Genomic DNA, 19724 nt, shown 5'->3' with positions numbered 1-19724 from the left:
CCAGGACGACTTGCAATCATTCACGGAAACTATCAATTCTGGGATTGTACAGTTACAGAAAATGTTCAGTTTAATTTATTGCTGCTCAACGGTGTCACACCAGGTTCTGTTACCTCAAAGCCAGTCAGTACCACTCCCGCCTACATTTAAGAGGACAGTCTGCAGTGGAAACACAAAGTAGATCTTGTGTTTAGGTAGTTACCATCGCTGGCACAGGGTTCAAAGGGTACTATACCGAAAGTACTTTCGGTATAGTACCCTCAGCTAAACTGAAGGTTCACATTTTTTTTCCCAACAAAACTAAATGTGAGATAATTCTGCTCAATGATAAGATGACAAAAGTACACTTTAACGCAGAAATACAAACAATTCTAAAGAGTTCTCAAACTTACAAGCAGTACTCTTTCTACAACTCCCATACATACTCACACAGATACAGTCTTCTGTCATCCTGTGTGGTAGGTCTCACTGGGGGCATTAAAAAACCACTTCTTTCTGAAGGTGTGACTCTCAGAAATATTCATGAGACACTTGAACCCAGGAGGGACCTCTCTGCCCTCCTCATGACAAGATTATGAGGAAGCTTCAGACTGACAAGGCAGACTGACACATCATGAGGTTTTACCCACTGAATGATGATGTCCGGTCCTGTCGTCAGGCACGATGTTGGAAAAGGGGCCAGTGTTTGTGAAGTCTTTAGAATAATTTAAACAGGTGGGTTTTTTTTATAGTTCATCAATCATTTTTCCATTCTCAAACATGGCATGATTGCGGATATTTGTTACATTTCCTACAAATACACAGGAGATACTTCTATAAACTCAAAGTAGTGTTTGCAGCAGGTTGTTGTATCCAAAAAAGAGCATTCTCAAACATCCCATAAATCCAGCACCAAAATTAAGGACTTCTGCAATAGTTATAGCACCTTACCTATGATTGGGAGTGCCATGTCCTAAAAGCGCACGGTCTCTTCCTTTAATGATACATTTATTGTGTTAGTGTGTGTACATAATCAAAAAGATCACTGGGAACTTTACTCTGAGAGGGAAGCTTTTTATAATGAGAAGCCCAGCATACAAACACAGGGCTTCAAAAGTTAGTAATTTCAGAGATCCACAACTGCGAAACTTGTAAAGACTAAAAATATATTGCTTGTTTGAGCTAACTAAGAGAATATATTTAGCAAACCTCCTACTTTTAAAGCACAGCTAACTTCTCTAATTCAAGCTGTGACTGCAGTTGTTGGAGCAATAGTCTTTGGCTCAGTTTGCCACAGTATACAGGCCTGTTTGATGAGACATTTGGTGAATCAGTCATAACAATCATCAAAACCAGCATTTTCTGATACACAAGAAAAAAAACTCGGAGAAAATAAACACACATTTAAGGAAATATGGGAAAAAAAAGTTTGGATCGCTCTCTCTATAATTAAGCATTCTCCGCTCGCTTGTTTTCTCCAACGTACGACTCCCGGCCATCCAACAAACGTTGACATCTGCTGTTGTACTTCGTTTTCTGCCTTTGGCGACACACCAGACGAAACATTATGGTATTTTTTGGTGAATGTGTGTTTTAATGTGTCACCTTGATAAATGCGCCCATCCGTGCGTGTGTTTTCCCAAAATTGCGGCCTCTCCCTCGCATTTGTTAATGTTGATTAATAGCCCTAATGCATTTGGTATTTGGCCTCCCTTCTCCACCCACTCTTATCTCTTAATGTGACTTTGGCTGGGCTGACAGCCCAGTAAGCAGAGAGAAGAAGAGAAATAAAGTAAGCAGAGAGCGACAGCGAGGCGGACTAGCCTGGAAGAAGCTCCGGAGGCAGATGAGCGTGAAATCTCACTGTGATGACAGGAGAGATGTTCCCTTCAGAAACAGAAAGAACAGCTCAGGCCCGCTGTCTTCTCATCGCACACATTTACAATACATCCAGTATATATATGATGGTACACTCTCATTCAAATAGAATACACTTGGAAGTGAGCTGCATCTGTCCTGCATCAGTACTCTAGGATATGTTCAGACAGCAGCGCAGTGTGCACCTAAAAAGTGACACTTCTTGAGAGACTACACTTGTACAGGACACAAGAATATATATTCTCTTTTTTACTACCTGCTGTATCTACATTTCGCAGTTTATTAGGTACACCCAGATGAAACCGATGCTGTCTGATACAACAACCCTCCAATAAATCCTACTTTTGTTAGCGAGGATGTAATTGAATATTAACCAGCTAATGGGTCGTTTTACCTTAAAATAAGGTCTGATGTCCCTCCAGATTTTCACTATCCAGTGTCTCTTCAGTTGCTGATCAATTGAGACGTGGTGAAATAGCAAAAAATGTGACATCAGAAGAAAATGGCTGTCGTGTGAATATGGTCTATTGTGTTGATTCAGGTGTCATTATTGTGGTGCAGTTGTATTGTTTTGCTTTATACTGAGATGTGTTTCTAATATTTTGTCAACCTCATCAATCTGGTAGATAATTTAGCTGGCCAGGACTGCTTTGCTGGATGATGTTGCATTGCATTCTGGAAAAAGTTGAGCTAAGTTCAACTTTTTGCTGGACCACCCAGAGTTTCTTGAAGTGGCCTTCTGCACCTGCACTGTGTCAACACAATGCTCTAACTCAAAAAAAAAATGAAAAGGCGTTGTTCTATCAGTGCTAATGTCTATCTGAACACAGCCTTACCCTAAAACAAAACCTGTTAACCTTCCTCATATTTCCATTCTTTAGAGATCATCTTGTCCTCATACAAAAATTGCTAATACACATAAAATATCAAAGCATTACTCCCAACATCTCCCCTACTGGAAACCATTCTTATGAGCTCCAGCACATAGCCAGGACCATAGGGTGAACAGGGCAGGCAGCTGCTGGTCATTGTTCTTAATGACAGCTCCATCTGCTTCCCTTCCCTCTCCCTAGCGCACTAACAAATTAGCCAGCCATTAGCTAACACAGAAACACACTCCCAAGTTTCTGAACTCTACTCTGCTGTTTTTCTTGGCCTGTCCGCCTGTATGCTGGGAAAACCTCATTCTTGGGCTTTTAGGTTGCGTGTGGTGTGTGCGATACTAACTTTTCAGCAATCATGCTTGCCGGCACTTCCAGTTTGTAGCTTACTGAAGAGCATAAAAACTGTTTGGTGTTGTGTAACTCTGTAGTGCAGCTTGTGTAATCGACTACATAAGCTCCCTCCGACATACAGTTATGGTGATACATGAGACTGCAGGGGGATATGGCCCTTCTACAAACAGTACTAAAATATTTAGCAGTTATTTCCAGAGATCTTTGATTAGATAAGTCTGCTTCCTAGACTGTAACCAAACGTTTTCTTTCAAATAGATGTCAAGTCGAACCCTGCCAAAGCTTCCCTCTTTCGCTGTTTTCTCACTGCCCAAATGAGAGCTGTTAAAGAGAGAGGACTGCCCAGTTTTCCCCAAAAATATTAAAGCTGCTAAATGTTTATGGCTGTCCTTTGAAAGCCCTCTTTATCCAAAGTTAAACTGATCTCGTACTGTGTGGTGATATCAGGCTCTCCTCAGGACTCAAATGACTCCAACAGCTGTTTTCAAGACGTGCATTTGGACATGGTACAGAGCCAGCATGTTGAGAACAGTGGACACGCAGACGGACAGGCGAGGAGGATATCAGGCCATTATAGTAGATAGATTTGGAGTCTGTCTCTGCTCTCCTGCTCTCTCTCCCACCCATCGCATAGCTCCCTCCACCCACCCCCCTCGCAGGGTTAAGCACTTCGCTGGTAATGACCATGCTTCAGACAGCACTTTTAAGCCTTGGTGCCTTGCTGGAGCCGCAGTGTAATTCAGCCAAAAAAGCCAGCGCCCCGGGGAGGGAGTGGAGTTTTTTCGGAGGAAATTGACAGTGTGTGGAGCTCGTCAGCCCCAAGGCGCACCCCTGTCCTGCTTAGGCTCAGACACCCTGCTGGGGAAGGTGCTGAGGTGGCTGGGAGAGGATGTGAAGGCCTCTGGCAAGAGAAGACGCTGCAAAAAAAGTATCCATCCCAGCAAGTCATACATGTATACTGCAGTCTAATACTGGGTCTCTAAACGGTGAAAAGCGAGTGGAGAAATCAATCGTTGGTTATTCTATGTCAGTGGTCTGTGTTGATATTATCGACAGAACTAATCTGCATGATTTCAAGATATTTAAACTTTTAAAAACAGATAAAACTCCATTAGAAACAGTTAAAATTAGGGTTTACAATACATAACTCAGTGTCTTGTTCTTGTCAGCACACCACATTTCTTTCTTGCCCACCTCCCCACCCGAAACCCTCCTCCTCAAACCACTACATCCACATCCACAAAAAAAGCAAGAGAGAAAAATGCTGTTATTCATTTCTTTTATTTGTGTTCAGCCACATGGGGACATGGACAGTCTGCCCTGCTCCTGTCCTTGGCAGCTCAAGCATGCAGCCATGTAATCTGCGTTCCACTCCTTATTGATGGAGTTCACAGATCCGGAGGGCGCGTTGGTGCACCATCATCCCATACTCCACCGTAGCCGGGAGAATGACTGCCTCGGCTGTTAGCATTGGACGGTCCAGTCTGCTGAGGAAGCAGTAGACGTTAATCTGCTCGGTCACACTCCAGCTCTCCCGCGGGACTGCGGGGATTAAACCCGGCGCAGGATATAGCGTCCGCCCGAATGCGTGACCGTGCTGGGAATTTCCATGTAATTGTGAACGAAGCACCATGAGCTCTCCTTCTCCTTCTCCTCCCCTCCATCGCACTATAAATACCACCAAGACTCCCCAAAGGCACCAAGTGCCCGAGAAGCAGGCAGGAAATCAAGACTCAGCCACAAGGACACGAGAAGGGACAAATAAGAAATGACATCCTCCTTGTCCTCTTTTCCTCTTGTCCCTCTTTGATTGGTTTCCAGAGCAGTATGAGTAGCATGCAAAGTAGGTGAAGTAGATGACACACTTATTTGCATACAGTATATTTTAATGCTAACACTGCAGATTTCTTTCTTCTGGCTCATTTTGAGCAACAGGAAGTAGAGTTTCTTAGCACTTAGATTATGTTTTTTGAAAGTCGGGGTTTGCACAGAAAACCATCAACGGCTCACAATTCATATTACCTTATACTGTATGCAGCTACTGTCATGGCTAAGGAAAGACATGCTAACAAAAGTTAACTGAAGGATCAAAGTTAGAAGGGATTTCTATACCAAGGATAGGTCATTTTCGATGATTTAATGTGACCATGTTGCCAGCGATGAACTGCTGAAGCTAACTGGAAGCTGAAAACATAACAGAGCCGGCCGGAGACACTGTGAGCGGTGCTGGCTCAGGCCTGCGTGAGCTGACCAATCAGAGCAGACTGGGTAGTCTTCGAGAGACAGGAGCTAAAACAGAGAAAACTAAAGCATGTAAACCTGTTCTAGTAGTAACCCAAAACAAAATTATGCACCTGAAAATAAGCATAATATTTCTCCTTTACACTGTGTTATATATGTTATAATTGTAATTTAAACGTGACGTATATATTCTGTAGTTATCTTTATTTTGTCTTTTGCCTCATGATCCAGCCTCCTCACCTAATCTAAGCCTTACAAATCATGAATGACTCTTCTGAAAACACCTAGAATTTCATGGTCGAGCTCTCAGTCATTTTAAAAAGTGGGTTAGTACACTATCTGTCCTTGAAGAAGCGCCCTGGCGCAGCCCCAATCCTTCAGCAAGTGAATCATTCCTGTCAGGATAGAGCAAGACTCATAGGAAAGCTTAGCGTTAACGCAGTCCCACAGCTACTCTGTCTTTCCTTTGTCAGCCGAGGCAAACGTAGCCCACAACTAGAACATTTTGAATGGTAGTACATCAAGACGGATACGTTCTCTTGATGCTGCTTAATAACACATTTTTTCAACACAAACCTCTTCGACTCCATTTGGCTTCTCACTCACAACCAGTAAAGTTGTATCATGGAAACTTCCAGACACTCACTCCCACTTTTGGGGCTTTTGGGCCCATCCGCCAAAATGGGAAAGAAAAAAAAATGCAGATTGTCCAAATGGGACTGTGTGATATAAACAACTCCCTGGGAGGTGTGCTGGAGCCTCACTCTGTCACAAGGGCCAAAAACCACAAAGTGTCCGCCCAGGCTTTGGGAATGTATGGCAGGCGGCCATGACATGGGGCTCAACAGCTGTCCAAAGAGGGCTGAGAGAGGTCGCTGACTGCGGCCTTGTTCATCTGCAGCAAATCGTCCACCCGCGCCGAGAGGGAGGAAGCTGCAGGGCACCGTTCCCAGGATTTTCCACAGCGTTGTAGGCAGTTGCTTATGAGTGGAAGAAACATGGAAATGTGTCTTCTAACTGGTCGCACGGTCTCAGAAGCATTTTATTTGCATTCACACAGACACACACATATACACACATGCACTGTACACCCTACATATCCTCCTGTGTTCGTTAGCAGACATCCTTTCTTCCTGAACGCTTCCCTATTATAGCCCCAAAACCCTTGACAGGTGTCAGCTGTACTCAGCTCACCGACTCACCAAAGCCTCTCCAGAAATAATCCGCTTCTTCTTTTCCCATCTCCCACAGTAGATTTCATCACAATTTCTGGACAAATTCAACCGGAGCTGCTGACTTTTATGGGAAAGACTTTTATTTTGATTCAATATAAATCCTATCTCGGGGGTTGGGGGGTGCAGGAGGTTTTTTTTTCCCCTCCCTACCTTTCTGTCTGTCTGTCTTCCTCTCTTTCCGCCCCCACCCTCTGCTGCTTCCTCCCGCTCTCTCCCTCTGTTGGACTCGCAGGCTTATGTCATGTGGAAAGTGTCTTCACTGAAGCAGCTCGAGGACACTGAGAAGCCATTTCCATTTTCGGAGATGTTTTTTTTCCCCCCGTGTGGAATATTGTCATTCAACTTTCCCTCGTTTGAGCGTGCGGAAAAGCCTTCAGGTTTTAAAGGGACTTGATCCCCTTTTCCAGACATATTCTCAGAGGATTAAGCAGTGAGGCCCAACTAAAGCACCCTTAATCAAATCAAAATAAATAGCCCCCTTCACAATGGAGGATGCCACATTTTCCATTTCTATTTTACAGAGGATTTGTCCCAGGGAGGGAACATCGGTGGGGAAAAGGCCCAGTGCCTGCAGAGGGAATACAATGTGATGTGCTCCATATGTGTGTGTGTGTGGGAGTGTACTGCACTAACATGTACAGTTGGTGTGCTTTAGTGTGCCTCAATGTATGTACATGTTGTCTTGGACAGCATGCTCATTCTCTTTCAGCTCTTATTGCAGCTGGTGTTGGAGGCGAGCTGAGCTTTTAGAGCCAAAATGGAGGGGTTTAAGTGTGCCTTAGGAAAGCTTCTGGCATTGCGGCCGTGTGGCACTCCAGGGCAGCAACACAGCATTTACTGCAGATTAGAGCTCCTCTCAAGTGTTGCACAAAGTCAGCCTTAAGCTTGGCAATTGTTCCGAGGGCCAACCGGCAACCTGCAGCTGTGAAAAATGTCACCACACCCCATATAGTTTTACAGGCCTCCACTGAAGGTTATAGAGGTTAGGACTCAGAATTCAGTTTTGCGCTTTATATCCCTTATTCCTCATCTGTCACACGACTATTTTCTTGATGGATGAAAATGTTGTATGTGTCACTGATGCCGGTATCAGGGTATCAACTGACAAGCACTTAATAAACACTCCATCTCTCTCAAATAAAGTGATTCATAGCACCTATCTGCGCCTACGGTATTTCACAACAGCCATTTTGTGTCAATCTCGTAAGCAATCTATCAAATTCAAGTGGGAAGTTAATGTCCAAAGTGACAACAACCCATGTTTTACCTTTTCACTGACATTGTCGGTGTAATATTTCAGTGATGATCGGCTCATCCACATGTGCCTTCTTCTTCCAGGTAACTACCCTCGGCCCTCCAACTACAGTGGCACTGGCAGTACCGGCTACAGCGGCCCCGGCCCCGGCATGACCAACAGTCTGGGAATGAACGCTAGCAGCCCCATGCATGGCCAGGGGCCCGGCCAGCCCATACCTGTAGGACGCAGCCTCGGCCCAGGCAGCCAGAACAGGGTGTACCCGCCCATGGCTCCCAGCTCTCCCAGCATGCCCCAGCCAGCTGGGCCCGGGATGGGACCTCCTTCTTTGGGTAGCTCTAACCGCAAGGCCCAGGAGGCAGCAGCAGCTGCCATGCCAGGCTCTGCCAACTCAACACATAACAGGTAAGAGCACGGCAAGGAAATCTTGGAGATTGTGAGATTTTGACAGAGATTAACTTGGCTCCTCACCTAAGTTTGTGTATGTACAGTATATGTATGAGTGTGTGTGTGTGTGTGTGTGTGTGTATGAGCATTTTAATTCCTTGCAGCTGCACCTATAATGGGCTTAAAAGTGATCTTGACTAAAGAAAGAAGAATGGTGATTTTATTTCAGCAGCATTCCAAAATAAATGGCCCAAACTGAGACTATTTTACTTCCCCCAGAAACAGCGGTATGCTAAAAATTAGGGGCCAGTAAGCGCGGCTCTCTTACATCACAGGGACCTCTGTGGGGAGGTGCGCTGAAAAGCACCACAGAGAATTTGTGCACCACAGAGTTTGTCTTTTTTTTTTTTTCCAAGAGTGTTTTCAGGCGTGCAGGCAAGAGTTCATTCTCAGGGGTTCCACGCTTCTGTGAGCCATTTGTGCAACTATCCCTATTTTCCCACATCTCATAAAGTGCCTGACATTTTGATAGCTGGCACTATACACCAAATGGCATTTGTTGCAGAAAGAGAGATATTGGCTTGTGAGAAGACTGCACGGGTTGAATACTGCTCTGTCAAAACATAAAAGAAGAGAAAGCAAACCACAGGTTTAACTGTGAAAACAGCAGAGACAGAGGTGACACCAAGCACCTTAACACAAATACAAAGCACTTTGATGCTATAACTGTATATGAGTTAAGGGATATTATTTCTCCATCAGGGTTGGAGCTTTGAATATATGAGTGTTTGTAGTGTTGGAGAGCAGGGCTGTTGCGGGATTGTGTGGGCAGTAAACTTTTGCTGAACCCAGCCGGGGGAACTTGTGAAAACATGGCCGTCTTCTGAGAGGAAGGGTGGATTTCTGCGCTTCCTCCAATTGGTGCGGGTTTTGCCTAACAATGCATCATGGGAGCAGTCTCGCCAGCATTCTGCCGGCTGAAGTGGCAGATTAACATTTGTCAATGTTCATTCCCATTTCTGATGATGCATGAGTCAGACTATGAGCCAGCGATGATATTTCAGATGAAGTTTCTCTTTCTGTCGGGAGTCTGGTGACGCCGATCTGCAGGCGGCCTCCATATGCGAGGTCCCCAGCGCAGATGCAGCCACCCCAACCCTCCTCCACCCACTGGCCTACAGCTCACCCCTCCTCCACCCGTCTACCACCTTCACCTCCACCCAGACCTCACCATCCACCCATCCTGCCACCCTCACATTCACAGCACTATAGGTACGTCCACCATCCTCATGACATGTGTGCGTGTGTGTGCCTTTCAAGGGTTATTCCACCAATTTTACAGGTCTTGGGGAGTACTACTGCTTATGTGAAAAAGTAGTTTAAAGTGTTTTACGTCAGTCGCCTGGTTTAGAAAAACGGTCCACTAGCATTGCACTCCTTTAAGACTGTCGGACTGGTTTTTTAAACTGTCTATAGTTCAACAATTTCTTCCTCATTTTCGAAACCTGGTGCCTACATTACCCATAATGCAACTTAGTCACTGAGTGACATCAATGGAGGCAATTGATCAGATTACTTACAGCTTCCTCTGGAGTTACAAAAACTTTTTTCACATATGTAGCAGTACTCGCCAAGACCTGTAAACACACATTAATGTGTAAAACTGGTGGCGTTACCCTTTAAATGTATCCTGTATACATGTAATTTTGTTTGTGTGCGACAAAAGTGAAAGTGATCATGATGATATTTCTCACGCACTCCCTCTGAGATCAAAACAAGACGAGTCATCATTGTTATTATCATAATAGCCATCATCACCTTCATCATCACCACTGTAGTCATCACTGCCATCGTCGGGATGTCTGAGTCACTCTACTGAGCACGTACAGCATGATGCATGGACACACTCACAGAGTTTCAGATTGTTGTGAGCACTGTGTTGGCATTTTGGGTGGGGGGGCTGATAGTATGTGTGATTAATGATGTGCAGCCCAGTGCTGTCCTCACACTAACAAACACACACACACACACACTCGCACACACTCACACAATGCAAATGCTGGCCGAGCCATTAAGAGACGGCCGGGCTGTCAATAAGAAGTGGCGTGACATGATCCTCGCTGCTGGGACCAATCAGAGTGGCTGTCAGTCTCTCCTCACATTCGGCGAGACACCAGAGAGGTGTCGCTCACTGTGGCGCTGCTGGAGGAGAAGACTTTCTCTAACACACTCTGTTTGTTTACATTTCTGTCTAAAAAAGTGTCTGTGAAAGCATCCCTGGGTTCTTTATCTTTGCCTAGTGTTTTATCTCCGTCTTCAGCATTAAGCAGTCATTATCGTGTGTGCTGCAAAGATCACATTTAAAGCAAGAAAGCCAGTACAACAAGGGCTTTTTCTTTTGATTTTCTGTTGGAAACCTGTTTTCATCTTTCACTCCGTTCCGCTGCGGTGGAGGTTGCCGCGCATGCTAACTTCCAAATTGCTTCTGTTTTTATTCAAAACAAAGTGTAACTTCCACTGCACTGCAGGAACAACCGAACCAACAGTGGATGCTTCGAACAACAAAAGACGTGTTTAAACTAGCTGGTGTAAAAAAAAAAAATCTGCCAACTAGGTGAGATCTGCTTTGAAAACCAAAGCAGATCTCACCTAGTTGGCATAATTGTTTTCACTGTTAACAGATTTGAATCACTTGTCATATTTCAATATATTTCAAAAATATTGATTTCTTTATTGATAATAACAAGTTTTTACTACAAATAGGAATAAGTCTTCTAGCAGGGAGCTTTTTTGACAGCCTAAATTTTGTCACATTGGGCATTTTTGCAGAATACTCCAGTTTCTTGTCTCACCCTCACAGTCGTTCTTGTCTGCTATCACTCATTCTCCCTCTTTCATCCGTCCCCGTCTGCCTCTGTTCTCTCTCCTCCCACCTGTTTCACTCTTTTTACTAACTCTCCCAACTGTATCGCCCTCTCCGTCTCTGTGCAGCTCTGTTATCCTACCCAGACTGTTTTATCTCCCTCAGTCTTTCTTCCTCCCAATTTGCTTTTTGTTCTCTGCCGTCTCCAGCACAGCCTTGTTATGTTTTTCTTCCTCAGATCCCACTTTAGAACATCTGAGGGAGATCAGGAGAAAATTGGCCTCCGAAAACCTGCAGTTAAAGGCTCCAGTACCCCGGTTTGCTCTCCAGATCTCAGCGCAACATTCTGAAACATTCAGAGCTAGTTCGTCTTCGTCTGAGAAACAAGTTGTTAGTCATAGCACATGTCTAGTCTCGCTCTTTGATGCGTGGACCCCGAGTGAGCTGCCACAGCCACCCGCTCCCGACCTTCCAAATCAGGGGCTAGTTAGCAGTGATGTCATCGGTTGGTTTCTTCCTCATTTCCTCATTTTCTTGAACACCCCCCTGAACTACATCCCCACTAATAATCCCTCTACATTTCCACCTCTCATCCCCCATCTGACTCACACACACCCTCACACAATAGTAGACGCACTCCAGCTTCATTACGCTGAGTGAAAAGAATGCCAAATGAACAGAGGAGGGCCACTTCTGGTATCCGAGGGCTGCAGGCTAGGGTCGTGATTAAATCTTCATAAAGTGTGGCGTGAGTGTTTTTCTCCCTCGAGCCCTCTCAGAGTTTTTTGGGTTTTTTTGTCCTCCACCGACCGACTTGAATCAGGAACAAATGTCCCTCTTTTATCGGTTATCCAGTTTGATTGGTGATTGAGGGGAAACAGCGTTGGCCCGGAGAGTTTTGAGAACTAAAAGTTGATTTGTGTCAACGAGAAGTGAAATACAGTTTTTATTGCAACAGCACAGACACACAAAGTCTTGCAAATCATAATTTTTGTAATCTAGGAATTGCACTTTCATTCTGCTGTTGCAGGTGCAGGGTAATTTATTCATCATTATACAACACGTGAAAGTTTGGAAACTCCTTCATGCTACACAAATTAAAGAACAAGTCTCTGTGGGCACAGCAGTCTCTGATCTCATGTTGTTTTGCCACCCTGAGTCCCTTCTTTCTCCATTTCCTTTCCCTGTGACCGGACATTAACCAGGAGCAGCTATGGCTCGCTTTGAAAAAGTAAAAAAGTAAATGTCACTTCATGCACTGTCACCTAATTTCAAAAATAGATGCTGGTCAATCTTGAGATCACATTATTTTTTCTGGAAAACAGCATCAGTTTCATGAAAAGTTGACTTTTTGGGCGTACCGGGCTGCCAGTTGTCAGCATGATGAATTGCTGTGTTAAAAGTCTGACATGTTATGTTCAAATAACACGGACGATGTCAAGCCTGTCAGTGTGGAGGAAGTACAAGTTTGTTTGGGAGAAAGGTGCTGTACAAAATTTTGTAGGGGCTGTAGAGTGATGTTGGGGATTTTTCTTTTTTTTTCTTTTTGGAAAAGCGAAGAGAACAGAAAGTATTAAAAGGTATAAGCTTTTCTTGGCAGCAGCTTCTGAGGACAGAACTGGCTTTTCAAATGACTTTCCAGCGCTGCCGGCGACACTCTACAAAAAGTTCCTGGAGCTATAGGAACGGGCTCTGTCGAAAAAATAAGCATTTAGCAGGAGAAGAGCAAAGCTCAGGAATAAAAAAAGAGCCGTAAATCAAAGGGAAATTGAAGGGAGAAAAATGTTGGAAGAGGGGAGAAGAGAGGAGAGTAGAGTGCTCCCAGGCAAATCCTCGCCAAATAATTCATTTCTGACCTCCTTAGTAAGTAAATTTGCTAAATAAATAAGAGCAGCGCTTGAATGTCAAGAACGGGGGATGCTGCCTGTGGCGCTTTGTCGCTCGCAGTCTTGGCAGTGCTGTGGAGCGCTCTGCTTTCATTAGATGGGCAAAATAAATGGCTTCTCCTCCATCCATCCTGAGCTGTTTGATGTTTAGGAGAGAGGGGAGGGAGAGGGTAGAGTAGCTTTTCTCTGGATTTAATATGTTAAAAGCTGTCCTTTTATTTTTTGTGGGAGGTTTATTCTGGCCTCCCCTCTGTGAGAGTGTGTGTGTGTGTGTGTGTGTGTGTGTGTGTGTGTGTGTGTGTGTGTGTGTGTGTGTGTGTGTGTGTGTGGTGAGTTGAGTCAGGAGTTTGGAGGAGCTATGAGCCCAAGCTGCCCTGAGAACAGATTGGGTCCATATATAATTCATGGCCTCCAGCCGATCCACTCCATCCTTCCATCCAGCAGCCACTCTCTGCCTCCTTTTTCTCTCACTTTCTTCTACACACACACACACACAAAGCTGAGGGATCGATAGGGAGGGACGCTCAGCCATCACACACTCCTGCAGTCCCAGCGCTTCTGCTGTCTCGTCCAGTTAGCGGCGCTGGGAGGCATCGGCGCGGCCTGTCACCACGAATGAAGGACAAAGGCGCTGCCACTTCTAGAGAGACGCCGTCAGCTGGTTGGCTGGCACCTCGTAACCATGGCATCCCCTTGGCAACGGCGCCCACCCCGCGCATGAACACAAGGACACGCTCAAACACACACTGACACACACACGCACACAGACACACATTCTCTGCCCATGGTGTGAAAGTGGCCTTCTCCGATGCCCTTCACACATGTGGACTGAATAGCAATAGGAGAGAGATGGCTGTGTGTGTGTGTGTGTGTGTGTGTGTGTGTGTGTGTGTGTGTGTGTGTGTGTGTGTGTGTGTGTGTGTGTGTGTGTGTGTGTGACTAAAGAGGAGAGCATTTAAATAGAATGAATAGAAAAACAATGGAATAACAGTTATCATTTTGAAGTGACTCGGGTTAAAAAAAAAAAAGCAACAATGTGCATTTGAAAGCTCTTTGTTTCAGCTGTGTGAGATGATGGCTTTTCTACCCTAATAGTGTGTCTGGACAGGTGAAACAAAAGATTGGAACCAAAGCTGAATATTCATGTGCTCATACTAATGTAATGTCAAAACTCTCAACTCTAACTTTTCTTAAAAAACCCAGTGAAACTCGAAGAGAAAGTCGAGTTTCCCTGCTCTGCGTCTGTCCTCAGCCCACCCTCAGACAGCAAACTGAGAGTGCACCTGATGGCCTGACGGTGTTAGGATACAGTTTCTATGTTTCTTACTCTGTGTGTGTGTGTGCTTGAGTGTGTGTTCCCTTGACTCACTCTCATGGAACAGCGATTACCTCCAGCTCAGGGGCCCCAAGCTGAGAATACGCCCCCCATCGGTCCACTGAGGACCCATAGACACACTACTCTGGCTTCTTCTTCCTGCCTTAATTTCCTTCTCTCCCTTCTTCTTCTCCTCCTCTCCCTCCTTTCCCATCTCTCCATCCCTCCTCTCTCCCATGCTTTCTTTCTGTCTTCCTTCACTCACTCTTTCTTTCTCTCTCTCTGCTGCAACAGGATGTTTTTTTTTTCCACAAAGGTGCCCAAGAGCAAGATGAATGCGCTGTGCCTTTTTTTTTTTTGTTTTGTTTTTTTTTCTTTGCTCCCCCCGATAGCGGCACATGCATATATTAAGTGTGATTAAACGCTGTGCAATGCCTCCATCAAGTGCTTTCTAATGGGCTTTTTTATGACATGAATTAGTCATAATGGGAGAGCGCCACAGCCGAAAACCTCCAACCACTGTTGTTGTTGTTGTTGATTTGGATATTTCACCGCACACATGAGAGCTTCTGCTTATATTGCTTAAGGTGGGTGAGGGGCGTTTTTTTTTTCTTTCTTTACAGTATGGATAAATGAGCTTCTCAAGCATTTGGCAACTCTAAACTTATTTTTCCTCGCCGGCTAATCAGCGCTCTCTTTTGTGGGAGTTTGCATGCAGAATATACTTGAGAGGGAAGGTGATCAAAAGGTAGATTTATTTCTGCGTCTTGACTCACACAAAGCTTTTTAGGGAACACGTAGGCAGCAACGCAGGAGTCTATATTACCCCCCCCCATTATAGGGAAATGGGGCCAGATAAGCGTGGATTTGGTGTGAGCTTGTTTCTTTGCCATGGAGCTCCCCTGTGCACCTCGGCCCCCATAGAGGGATTACATATGTATCATCAGCCGTGCTCTATGACTAATTACATCTGTGAGATGAGATTATGGGGAGGTTTACCAAGCCAATCCCTCCTCTTAGGCTATGTGTATCGCTTCCAACATGAGGTATTACACTATGTTTCTGCGTGAGTGTGTGAAAGAGAGAAAGATGCCAGTTAGGAGGGAATTGACTGACATAAATCCGGTTAGCATTTTTCTTTGCGTCCACATAAAAGGGCGTTGCATCTCGGGCCAAATACTCCTCCTTGTGGTCCGTCGACGACTTCCTCAGTTGTCTGCCCCTTCCTGTCTGCTTTTCTTATTTAGTTTCAGGCCTCTCCCTCTCTCTCTCTTCGCCTCACATGTTTTCTGTCTCTCTCCGCTCTTTCTCCCCAATCTTCTCTTATATGGTTGTCCAGGAGATAATCTTGAGCCAGCAGGAGATAGACCAAATTGTTCCAAACATGGTGTTCCCTTTCAGCCCCCATGTCACTGGCTCTGGCCTGCCTGCCATGCAATGATAGACGCTGCCTTCAATCACTCACACACACACACACACATTCTCTCTCTCACACACACGCTCACACACACACAAGGACGGCTAACATTCAGCAGGTTGCAGATAAGCCCCTCTGATGTCACTTGCAACACCATGTGATGAGCCGCCAGAGAGAGAGAGAGAGAGAGAGGGGAGACTGGGGGAGGGAGATTGAGCAGGATTGATTTCTGCCGTCACCATGGCAACAAATAACATGATCCTCTCCAAAAGCACACCTTAATTAGTTAAATTATGACTTGTGGGAGAGGGGGGGACGGGGGGGAGAAAATGGAAAGGGGGATTTGCAGAAGAGAGGAGGATAGAAGAGTTTTCTTTTCTGATGCAGCGTGCTCGTCTTCAGTCTTTTTGCAAAAGCTGTCTGTTTGATCAGGGATATGTTGTGTTGTGTGCTGCGTTTTTTTTTTTATTGTGACTCTCAGATTCCATGCTGCTTGATTTTACGGATATAATAAAAGGAGTATGGCAGTGACAGACCGCCAAATATCATCTTTGTACGATTTTCGTGACTTCTGTTCCTCCGCTGCTTTCACTGTGACCCACTTATCTCCCCCACAGCCTGTTGTTGCACCGTGAATCTTAACTGGATTCGTCTCTTACCAATTCTGTTCATCATCTCTCTCGTCTTTCTGTGGCAGGCAAGGGAGCTATCAAGGCCCTGGTATCAGCCAGGCGAGCACCATGGCTACCACTGTCCCCTACAGCCAGCCAACGGGAAACAACAGCTCAGCCATGGGCAACGCACAAGGTCCAGCCTACAATATGACGCCTTCAGGTATACTAGCTTAATGAGAACAAGCAGCCATACAGCATTTAAACCACTCAGAACTCTAGAAAGCACATATCTTACAAGGAAGAGAACTATTTAATTAAAAACACCGTAATTATTTATAGCCAAGCCCATTCGCACCCACTGTTAGCCTTCTACAGCCCTCTATCAACAGATACACAAAGGTTTAAAATGAACTTATGACCCCTTCTCAATCAGCTAATTTTTGGTAATATAATAGAGACGAACCTGTTGATTAAGAAAGCACTGCCCCCCAGGTTAATGTTAGACCGAGTCACTGAAGATTAACCCGTAAGTTTTTGTTGGATGTAAAGCAGAACCAACTCTTGTTCCTTGTTCCTATTCAAAGACAGACAGAGAGGCCTGGAAGGGGCAAAAGATAGTAAAAGAAATCTCTGAGAAGCCGGTTACTTTCTCAGAGCTCTCGCTTCTCCCGTAGAGCTGGCCCCTCCAGTGAGCAAAGATTAATGTGGTGCATCCCTTCTTCTTTCTTCCCTTCACCCTGCTGCATTGTTGCTAAACGCACCTCGGAGAGCTCTGTGGCTCCCGAAATGAAAGGCATCATTTTATTCAAAACCAAATATCAGAATGCGTGACATTTGGAAAACTTCAAACGAATTAGAGCGCCAAGGTTCCTCAAAACTCATCTGGTTTGCCCCTGGGCACGGTAAAAAGCCATTAGTTTTCCCACCGTGCCGCAGCACACAAGGGAAAAATAAAGAGGGGAGCCTTGTATCCAAGGACCCCGTCTTTCTATTAATAACAAATATGCAGCTGCCGCTATGAAAAGTAGTCTTTAAGGATCTTAACTCTTCTTCAATTAGAAACCTCATGTGGGTACACAAATGTCTTTGAAAACAGAAGCGAATCTTCTTGTCAGACAACATTTCTCAAACGCAAACCTTCCCGTCCTGTCGCCACTTTGAACATGGATGATTTCCCAAACTGAGGATGTGCAGCCAGAAAGGTTGAAAGAGCACGCTGGCTTATCTCATTCTCTTTCTGTGCGTCCCTTGAGCAGCAGTCTTTGAGATGAATGGCTGGACAGGCTCTAGAGGGGCCTTGAGAACACAGAAAGAAAAGGACGTAATATTGAAACTGGGAGAAAGAAAACTATTCTGCATTGACTTTGTCGGTGGCATGATGCAAACTATTATTCAGCTGCATTTCAGGGAGTTAAATCAAATTGAACTGTCCAATTCTCGAGCAAGTCCCAAGTCATTTTTTCTTGGGCAAGTCATTTCAAGTCAAGTCACAAGTTATGTCAAGTCACGTCAAGTTGAGTCCTTAGTTAATTCAAGTCAAGTCTCAAGGCAAGTCACCTTTTTCCGTCCCCAAGAAACTTCAGTCTTACATGCAGTATCAGATCTTTATAAAGCGAAAAGACAAAGTGTTAGTACCTGTCAATAAGAATAAGGATATTATTGTCCAATTTATCCAACCGGTTTATCCAAAAAGTACAACAATAAATCAAATCAAAAAATAAATCAACATTTGTTTTTATTGTTCTTATTTTAAGGAGTGAAATACTGACAGCGAGACTAAAAAGCTAAACTGGAAACATAAATTGAACACAGACAAGTCATTCGAGACATCATGTCTTCAGTCGAGTTACAAGTCATCAGAACAGTGACTTGAGTCGACCCGGGTCCACATATCTTATCAACTGTAATACCAAAACACGGTCGTACCTCTTCATTCTGCTGTGGTGAAAGCACACCTGTAGGGACAAACCTCCTTATGAACAGAAAAACACAAATGTTTATTTTATGGCCAAAGAATACAAAAGCTACCTGCCCACAGATATCTCACACTAAATGTTTTTTATTCTTCTAAAAATGCAGTATTTTTTAGTAAATGTTTCCTCTCTTGGTGAAGGAGCCATGGGAATATCGGGAGACGGGATGATGAGCCCAGACGGGAAACCGAAAGCGGACGTAAAAGACGACGGCGGCCCCGCCAACGAGCCTCACAAACCAAAGGTACCCCCTTGACCTTTATCTTCTTCCCGTCTTACTCTGCAATTCCCTCTCGTCCTTTCCTTGCGTTTTCTTGTTTTGTTTTGTTTCTTGATCTTGCTCTCCTAATGAAGCAAACCAGATCTGATCAGCATATGCTGCCTCAGCACAGTGGGCTGCTTCTCTGTTGTTTTCTCGCCATATTTAATGATTTGTTTAACATTTACCATTCCTAATGTTTTCCTCGCTTTGTTTTTGCCCCCAGCACTCTCTTCTCTCGCTGATGTTTTGGCAGCCCGGGCTGCAAAAAAGAGAGAGACACAGAGAGGAAGAGAGGGCTCGGCATCTGCAGTACACACATGCATGTACACAGAAATATAGCGCGTATAGACACACACACACGTAAGCATATTTATATATTTATTTAATTTAACATAGAGACAGTAAAGCGCACACTGGCCTCTCCAGTCAGTCACACATACATACACACCATCCTTCTCTTAAATACTACTTCCTCAGTGCCTCTGCTCAATATACACTCACACAAACACACACACACACGTCCCAATACACAATGCTGACTTCTCATTTTGCCCTACAATTGCAGCTCAGCTTGGCTCAGCTCAGCAACAACAGAACTCTGCTCTTTGCTCTTTTCCTACCCCCCTCCCCTTGTTTTTGCTTAACAACCCCTCACACACACACACACACACACACACACACACACACAGAACACACAAATGTGCGCAAACACACTCACACGCCTCCATCACATCCACTACACGTCTTTTCCCTCCAAATCCCTGTCTTTTCTTTTGCTGATTACGGTAGTAGGGCCTTTTGAATTATTTAAGGCAGTCGGAGCAGCCAGAAAGACCCCCAGTGCTCCCAAAAGAGATGATCTGTCTGCCGAGAGAGAGAGAGGAGGAGGAGAGAGGGAAAGACAGGGGAAGAGAGAGGGAGAAAGATAAGGTTTTGCTGACATGAGCATTCTGTACACAGACCAGAAGCACTTGTCAAGCTGTTGTTCCCTCTTTCGCAGTCTCTTTCACACACACACACACTAGACATAGCCTCACACACACACACAGACACACTGATGTGAGCTAACGTGGAGTGATTTGCACAAATTGGAGCTTGTATAAAGATTCACACACTCACACATATACACAGACAGAGCAATACACACAGATCTGCATGCATTTTAAATCTCTTGCATGCAAACA

General features: G+C 44.8%; 1 protein-coding gene across 1 annotated transcript in view; it reads left to right on the top strand.

Annotated features, from left to right (window-relative positions):
• The window catches only part of LOC141010716 (AT-rich interactive domain-containing protein 1B-like), a 182916-nt gene that overhangs the window by 144788 nt on the left and 18404 nt on the right, over positions 1-19724 (top strand). The window contains exons 8-10 of the mRNA XM_073483804.1: positions 7907-8228; positions 16389-16525; positions 18419-18522. Coding sequence (XP_073339905.1) covers positions 7907-8228; positions 16389-16525; positions 18419-18522 — 563 coding nt within the window. The remainder of the gene's footprint in view (positions 1-7906; positions 8229-16388; positions 16526-18418; positions 18523-19724) is intronic.

Source organism: Pagrus major, chromosome 16, assembly GCF_040436345.1.
Source record: "Pagrus major chromosome 16, Pma_NU_1.0".
In the NCBI taxonomy this organism is placed as follows: Eukaryota; Metazoa; Chordata; class Actinopteri; order Spariformes; family Sparidae; genus Pagrus; species Pagrus major.
This window is presented reverse-complemented; position numbering and strand designations above follow the sequence as displayed.